At 32.3% G+C, this 8800-nt stretch overlaps 3 protein-coding genes across 3 annotated transcripts; 2 read left to right on the forward strand and 1 right to left on the reverse strand.

Moving 5' to 3' along the window:
- The first annotated feature begins 119 nt into the window (after positions 1 to 119).
- LOC116351012 (ATP-dependent RNA helicase DBP5-like) lies at positions 120 to 618 on the forward strand. The gene is made up of 2 exons (XM_031783039.1): positions 120 to 381; positions 467 to 618. The coding sequence occupies exons 1-2, from the start codon at positions 150 to 152 to the stop codon at positions 550 to 552; spliced, it is 318 nt and encodes a 105-aa protein (XP_031638899.1). The 5' UTR covers positions 120 to 149; the 3' UTR covers positions 553 to 618.
- Positions 619 to 1538: 920 nt separating this feature from the next.
- Positions 1539 to 3925, forward strand: LOC116351011. Its single transcript, XM_031783038.1, has 8 exons — positions 1539 to 1760; positions 1849 to 2120; positions 2194 to 2439; positions 2547 to 2711; positions 2835 to 2914; positions 3022 to 3274; positions 3336 to 3485; positions 3564 to 3925. Exons 1-5 carry the CDS (start codon positions 1617 to 1619, stop codon positions 2836 to 2838), a joined length of 831 nt encoding a protein of 276 aa, XP_031638898.1. The 5' UTR covers positions 1539 to 1616; the 3' UTR covers positions 2839 to 2914; positions 3022 to 3274; positions 3336 to 3485; positions 3564 to 3925.
- Positions 3926 to 7559: 3634 nt separating this feature from the next.
- On the reverse strand, positions 7560 to 8531 carry LOC116351010 (protein GVQW3-like). Its single transcript, XM_031783037.1, has 2 exons — positions 8438 to 8531; positions 7560 to 7963 (listed from the first exon to the last, which is right to left on the reverse strand). Exons 1-2 carry the CDS (start codon positions 8529 to 8531, stop codon positions 7560 to 7562), a joined length of 498 nt encoding a protein of 165 aa, XP_031638897.1.
- Between the last annotated feature and the right edge of the window lie 269 nt (positions 8532 to 8800).

The raw sequence follows: 8800 nt of genomic DNA on the forward strand, positions 1-8800 counted from the left end.
TAAAAATGATATGCGTAGTTTTCTACACCAGGAGCATATAAAGGTTATACATTTGGATCATTTAACAAAGACCAGGAACTTAATTGTATTTTATCTTCTTATTTTTACAGGATCGATCTCAAACAAGACGGCTAGCTGATGAATTGAAAATGTTTAACGTTGAATGCCACTCCGGTGATTTGTCATACCGAGACAGAGAACGTTTGATAACAAAATTTCAACTTGGCCAAACGAAATTCATTGCTGCAACTGATGTTCTGCAATATGGAATAAATGGCTATAATATTCGGGCTGTAGTGAATGTGGAGCTAGCATTGGGCCAAGAAAAGCGTCCAGATATGAAACGTTACTACCATAGAGTAGCACGCTGTGATCGATTTGGTAAATTGGTGAAAATGCATTACAGTAATACATATAGAAATAAATAATACTTTTTGAATATTTTCAATTAAATTTTAAAATTTAGGTAATCCAGCAGTGGCTATTTCATTCGGTACGAGTGAGCAAATTAAGGAGTTTGGGAACATTCAAAAACATATATTCAAATTATAGTTCCAGAGCAAGTCGGCTTTCAAGTTATTTGATGTGACTGTGCAATGTTTACACACATATAATTGAAATTTCAAAATTCATTATCGTTTTCTAATCGAATAAAAAACGTGTGTATTTAATCCTTCGCTTTGAAATCGATGCAGTCAATAAGACCATTTGTATTTTTGAACTTTGAAATCATATTAAAAAATTTAAACAGAACATTAATTCTTTGTGCATGCACAATTTTTTTAAATTCCAATATTAAAAAAACATAAGCCCCAGCTGTGATTGTGTGTATATATATTGTAGACACAACACCAAATATTAATAGCGACATTGACATTTCAAATATATCTACTGCACGTGTATGAGTGTATGCATAGAAATGTTGTAGCTATGCTTGTATAAGTTATCAACATGTCTGTGCATACACTCATACACGTGCAGTAGATATATTTGAAATGTCAATGTCAATATCAAAAGATAGATGACTATCAGTACTCGCAGTGCGCTTTTTATTTCAAGTTTTTTACCATTTTTCATAAAAATTGAGTTTTTTGCTTATTTAAAACGTTTTTTGAAAATTTATTTCGTATTATACGTTGAAAATGTCGCAAAAGAGATTACGACTGTCACCAAAACGGTATGGATCAAGTGCAAAGAATATGCAATTGCAAATATCTTCTGATTCCGTAGACGATTTTTTTAAAGACAATTCATTTGATGATGAAAATTATGTTCCACCTGAACCAATATCAAAAAAACGAAAGGTTGTCGCAACCATTACTAAGGCATCATTTGCAAAAATAAATGATGTAAATCATACTTCAAAGAAAGTCGACGAAAACATCATAAACTTAGACAATGAGTTCGAGAATATTCGTGAATTGGAACCATTGAATAGAAGTAAAAATGAAAGTCATCAAGTCAACGTGCATGCACAAGTGATCATTCCAAAATCATTCGAAGATATATATAGTATTTGTGAAGATTTAATGTTTCAATTTAAAAAATACTCGAGTGAAACGTTAGCGAGAATTTCTGTAATTGAAGATACCCTGTTGAATGTTGGTAATTTTCAAATGAACAACAAAAAGTCAAATATTGTGCAAAAAATAGAAGAAGCGAGTGTTTTTGCAACTGCGAATAATTTACCAATTCAAAACTCATCGAGTCTGCATGAATTTGAAGCCAAATTGAAAAATCCTGAATTCAAATCTGTAGCAGTACGTACACATTCCATGAATAACTTTGTCCGTGGATTTTGTTTCTTTTAATCAATGTTAAAAATGTGTTTTTTTTTTAAATTCACAGATCGATTGTTTAGCGGATCAACCTGAGATAAGGGCAACTAGTGGCAATCAACCGAAAATGTTAAAGAAAGTCCTTACAAAAATTATGGAAAGAGATATGATTTCCCATTTTAGTTGGACAGGAAAATCAACATCTGGTAAAAAAATGTCATTCCGTAGTTTAGAAGGCATACGTGATTTGCTGTACAAGACAGTAAATAAAATCGACGTCAATTTCACTCCTGCCATTGCGGAAAATTATTTAAAAACCAAAATATTGCGTTACGCAAATGAGTGAGTAAATTTAATTTGAAGAGATAACGAACATGACATCATAATGCATGCATACATATTTTTTTATTTACAGCTACAAACGAGAGAAAAAAAACAATGCAAACAACATAAAAGTCGAGCTAATTAGTTTTAGTGATGACAGCATGCATGTCGACACCGATATTATTGAAGTTGAAAACGATCACAGCCCTTTATTTTCAACTGATATAAAATTAAATTCTGCACTTGAACAATTGCCATTGAGAGTAAGCTATCAACCGGTGCGGGAACATAGCCAACTTATTCAAAAACGTGTACAAAACGATGATTCGATCAACAGGTACATCGATGACTTATATCATATTAACATATACATTTTGTTTGCTTGCAAGTATCCTTCGTGATAGATGATTGTTATATTCTGATTTATTTTTATTCATAATTCAGAAATTATCATGGATTATTGAACCAGCATTCTGAAGCGCTTCGGCGTGAAAAGTTACGATCGATGTATGTCATGACAGCTCACGGGTCGCAACAACAACAAAAATCCATACTGAACGCAAATATGGCATCTAGAGCAGAAACGATGGTTTCTTTGGCGCTTCATAAGTAAGTGCCTGTAATTATTTTGCTCACACAATCATACAAGTATGTGTATGAACTGTACAGTGCTGTATCATATACATTTACATATACTATTTAAATAATAAGATAATTATCTATACTTGACAGGTGACATAACTCTTTGTGTATGTGTGTGTTCAAATATTCGCATCATTATTTTTGTCTACTCATTTGCACATGACGCTTAGGTAAGTTCACACCATATTTAAAGAAAAAAATGTGGTTGACTTTGAAAAGATATCATGAGATTAAAGTCATCATTTTAAAGTCAAATAAAAAAATATTCTCTTTGCAGATAACCTATAAGACTTTACTAGTAAACTGTTCAACTGAAAATATTTTGTACGCCATGAAAATTAAATCGTGTTCTGTAAAGCTTAATCGCCTCAATCTATCAAAAATTAGAATGCGATGCACTGCAAAAACCTCGGAAAAAAATGTAAAACTAATTTGTAGATTACGACAAGAAGAAATAAACACATTTTCCCTTAAAATCACTCGGAAAATTCGTGATGAACTGCACCATCATTCTATTTCAAATGAAAATGGTATAAATTTTTTTTATGTGCTGTAAATGCAATAGTAATACATTTCTCTTTCTATCTATAGAAACAAATGATGAAATTAAGTCGCAGGACATCCGCAATACGAGCAAAACAACATCAAAACCATCTCATATGCAGAGTACCATGATAACCAGATCGAAAAAATGCAATGAAGTCAAAATTGCTGAACCTCGACGTGAAAAAATGAAAAAAAGTAAGCGTATATTGAATAAAAATAATTTACAATAATTTTTGGGCGTAAACATAATGAGTTTTTTTTTTAATCTAATAGATATGGTACTTGTAAAACGCGTTCCAAAGCCAGCACATGTGCAGAGTGTAAATATAGGCGAAATCGTTCTTTGTAAAATGAGAGGTTTTGTGGAATGGCCGTGTACGATTATAGACGTAGAAAATGTAATCACCGTTAAATTTTTTGGCGACAATACCACACATAAAACATCAATAAAAAATGTATATAATTTCGCCGAATGCAGTAATATTATAATAACAAATCTTCGAAACCGTAAAAACCCATTGTACAGCAAAAGCATTAGAAAGGCTGAGACCGTTTTGGGAATAACCATAAGGAACTCTATTCTTAATCAAGTTAATTTATGAATTAATTTTTTAGGCAATTCCTTAAGGTATATATAACAGCTGTGATTTATATCACGATCAGAATTTGCTACTTGGGAAATAATTCATTCTGCATGCAGAGAATTTTTTTAAATGTATATATACAAAAGAAAACTTTGCTGTTTGTCTTGATGCACAATTATGTGAATTTCATGCATAAAATGAACGAAAAAAAAAAATGTTAAGTCAATGGATTTTTAAAAATTTTATTCTATCAAATGAATGCATCTTATTTCGAATGTTGAATTTACTGCACAATATGATATGATATGATATGACATTTAAAAGTCATTATCATTAATTGTTGTTGTTTTAAATAATGAATATTTTTGACAGTTGGTTTGAGGTTCATACAAAATTGCATTTGTTTTATCAAGACTTGTCATGTATTCATATAATTTATTTGCATTCATATTTTATCTATTATAAGTTTATTTTTTGAAGTCACGTTGATCCAAAATGGCAAAAGTGAAATGTTTTGATAAAAAATCAGAAATGAATCGTATTCGCGTTCACAAATGTAGATTAAAAAAAAAAGAACAAATTGTACTACGAAAAAAAAGTGGAAGAAAGAATAAAATATATCAATTCTCGTATAAATGAACATGCTCATGTATTTTCTATTTCTGTTGACGATGAAAATAAAGAAAGTTTCGTTGAAGAAGATAAAATTTCTAGTTTCAAGGATCAATTAAAATGTTGGGCAGTTAATCACCGGATTTCGGCTAAAGCTGTTAATGATTTGCTACGAATTTTAATTTTTGCTGGTTTTGGCTTCCTTCCAAAAGATAGTCGCACCTTTATGTGTACACCATCAAAGCTTAATATTACATCTTTAACAAATGGTAGAATGTGGTATAACGGGGTGAAAAATTGTCTGGAGAATCTATTTTCAAATCTGTCGCGTAACTTAAAAATAACGCTTGATTTGAATTTTGATGGATTTCCTATCTCTAAATCATCAAACTCACAATTTTGGCCAATTTTGGCAGCCATTAGAGGTATGTCTATTGATAAATATTATTCATTTTCAATTTTCCATGGCAATATAATATAGTCATGACTTAACATTCGTAGAATATTCGGAGGTAAAACCTATGATTATAGGTGTATGGGAAGGAGAATCGAAGCCCATTGTGAATGAATATCTTTTACAACTTGTTACTGAGCTAAAAGAAATTTCATTAAATGGCATAAGCATAAATTCAAATCGTGTTGATATCAAAATTGGTTTAATTATATGCGACTCACCAGCAAGATCACTCATAAAAGGTAATTGAATGCATATAATATATATTTACTAAGGAATACAATATTTTGCCATGTGACATATAGGCTCAGTTTTGTTTAACCACCGTAACGGATGCCAAAAATGTATTACGTTTGGAGAATATAGCAAAGAATACCATAGAATGTGTTTTCCCAAATTAGATTCAATTCTTCGAACTAACGAATCATTTAGAAATCGTAGGCAAATAAGCCATCATAAGGAAAGGTCTATAATAGAGGATCTTGATATCGACATGATTTTAGATTTTCCAACATCTGACCCCCTCCACTTGTTAGAATTAGGTGAGTATATTAACTATATAATTTGTTTATAATATACATGTATAGAATCATATGCATGCATTCTTGCTTACCTTGAACTTGATAATACCATCATATGTCATTAGGAGTCATGAGACGGTGTATGTATCGTTGGGTTTTCGGAATGAAAGGCTATAATTCAAAGTGGCCAAAGTCTCTCGCCGATTTAACATCACGCTTACTTATAAAATGCCAAACGGAAGTACCATCGGACATACATCGTGCTGTAAGAAATTTAAAATGTTTGCGACACTGGAAAGGACTAGAATTCCGCACAGTATTACTATATATTGGGATCGTCATTTTCAAACAGGTACATTTTTATTATTAGTAATTTTGACCATGGTGTAACATTCATTGTTTTAAAGGTTTTGCCAGAAGCCGAATATAATCATTTTTTGGTGCTATTTGTAGCAACAAGAATTTGCTCATGTAATCATTATAAGGCGTACTTACCAATCGCATCAAAATTGTTCAAAATTTATGTGGAGAAATATTCAGAAATTTATGGTCGACATTCGATTGGCAGCAATGTCCACAATTTGATTCATATCACAGATGACCTGTTACATTGCAATGCTGGAAACTTAATGAGTATCAGTACATATAAATTTGAGAATAGTTTGCGTCTACTAGGTTTAAAAGTTAAGCATTCAAACCGACCCTTAGAACAAATTGTATGTCGTTTGACTGAAGAAAGCAAAATTCAAAATTTTAATAGTTTATTTGAAATTCATGAACAATTTGTAGAAGTTTCGTTTGAGACAAAGCTAGATAATCAAACAATATTTAAAAAGATTTCAATTTCTTCTGGTTTTATGCTATCAAGTAGAAGAGCTAAAGATTCATGGTTTCTCACCAAATCCAAAGACATTGTTAAATTTCAATATGCAGTTAAAGATAAATTTAGATTCAAACTGTACGGACTTAAAATAAAACAAAAGGACCCATTTTTTACAAGCCCAATTACATCGTCAAAGCTGGATATTTATATTAGTAGCAATAATTTTGAAAATGAGTTAAAAATGTATGAAATCGAATCAATTGAAACCAAAATCATGTCTTTAACTTATTTAGATAAGTTGGTATTTATACCACTGTTGCATACAACAAAATAATGTTTAATAAAACTTTTCTGAAGATTCAATTGAGCTTTGTGCATGCACTTATTTTCTATCAAAATCTATCACCAATCTTACAATAATTTTTTTTAATTTAAAAATTGATAATTGTCTCTGCACACGAATATTTTCGACATATGTTCATACACGCTTTCGACTCGGAAACGAGTATGAAAGTGGATCAAACTTATGTCCGGAATTGAGCCGAAAATTTAAAAAGAAGCCCGGATTTGTCTACTAAACCGATCAATCGGTCGTTATATGTGGACCCGAAAGCGAAGTATCATATTACTACCAAAAGCGACTATTTTGGAGACGGCATTTGTTACTTGTTAACATATATGTTAACATACAGGCGTGTCAAAAATTTTCGGGCCTGATATAGAAACACACATTGTATTTTCAAATGACTATATTTATTATTCAAAGTAGTCTCCATGAACACGAATGACACTTTCATAACGATGCTTTAATGCTTTAATTCCTCCTTCAAACCACTTGGCATCTTTGTCCTCCCATACGTTGAAAATATCGTTCGATATCTCTTCTTCGGACTCATATTGCTTCCCCTTCAGATATCTTTTGGTGTTTGGGAATAGGAAATAGTCGCTGGGGGCCAGATCTGGAGAATACGGTGGATGGTGGAGTTGTTCAAACCCACATTCCCTGATGGCAGCTTGTGCAAGCAATGATTTGTGAGACGGTGCATTGTCATGCAAAAGAAGAACTTTTCAAGTCAGCAAACCAGGACGTTTTTCTCTGATCGCTTTACGCAATCTATACATTTGTTGTGCATAATAATAGCCTGTGACTGTGGTGTTCTTTGGAAGGAATTCAACCATTATTATGCCTTTGGCATCCCAGAATCCAGAGGCCATTACTTTGTTTGTGGCAATTTGTTTGCGTGGCACTTTCGATGCTGGTTCACCACGTTTGTGTCATTCCTTCGTCTGTGATTTAAGCTCTGGATCATAGTAGTGGATCCACGTTTCATCGCCAGTCACTATTCGCTCAAATTTGTCCGTTTCATTCCATTCCAACAACTCGAGAAACTCACGTGCAGCAGCAATTCGTTCTTCTTTTTGAGCTCTGTTCAAAGTTCTTGGAATCCATCGTGAGCAAACCTTTCTCATGTGCAATTTTTCATGAAGTATATTGAATACACTGCCAGTTGAGATGTCAAACATTGCTGCTAACACTTTCTTGCTCATTCGAGGATTTTCGTGCACGAGATGATCAATTTTCTCCACCATATCTGAAGCAGTTACTTCAACTGGCCGACCTGTATGTGGATCATCTTCCAATGATTCTCTGCCCCACTTGAATAGCTTTGCCCTAGGGGCTTAATACGGCAAAAAAATTCACAGGAATTCACGTAAATTCACACTTTTGAATCGAGTGGTTATTGATGAGTTCGGTGAATTAGTGTGAATAGAATGAAATGTGTCAATTTAATAAAGTGAGGTTATGATAACCGCAATATTTTTTAATTTATTATTTTTTCAATATTTCCGATTGTTTTCGATAGAAAATCGCTCAAAATTGAAAATAAAATTAATTTTTATTAAAAAAATATAAAAAACATTTACAATTTTGTTACACAAAATATAAATATTGCAGTAATTGCCAGCAGAAACTATTCACCACTATCTCACATATTTGAATGAACTCGCCGTAGAATTCACCGGAATTCATCGTTTGCAGAAAAATTCAGTTAATTTAGATATTATTATAGAATTCAGTCGTTGAAAATTTTGAATTAAGCCCCTAGGCTTTGCCCATTCTTTGACCCTGGTATACGATGGAGCAAGTTTACCATAAACAGCACGTAAGCGGTCATTGATATCTTTTGGTGCTATACCTTCTTTTGTGAGAAACTTAATCACCGCACGATATTCGATTTTATCCATTTTTCTAAAAATATCGAAGTTGCTTGATAAATAATGTTATAGAAACAAACGATCACTGATATCAACTCAATTTTTTTACACAATAGTGTTGAAAGTTCGCACTTCAATTACAGCACATGAACAATTTGTAACTAGTGCCGTCTATATGTCAGGCCCGAAAATTTTTGACACGCCTGTATGTGTACCTTCACGTGCATGGCATTTACTAATAGTTTCTCTTGCGGAAACTGTTTTAACGAACACCAAAAATATTATTGTTTTATAAGTTG

This window comes from Contarinia nasturtii, unplaced genomic scaffold (assembly GCF_009176525.2).
Source record: "Contarinia nasturtii isolate CC-2019 unplaced genomic scaffold, AAFC_CNas_1.1 Cnas_scaffold_4435, whole genome shotgun sequence".
In the NCBI taxonomy this organism is placed as follows: Eukaryota; Metazoa; Arthropoda; class Insecta; order Diptera; family Cecidomyiidae; genus Contarinia; species Contarinia nasturtii.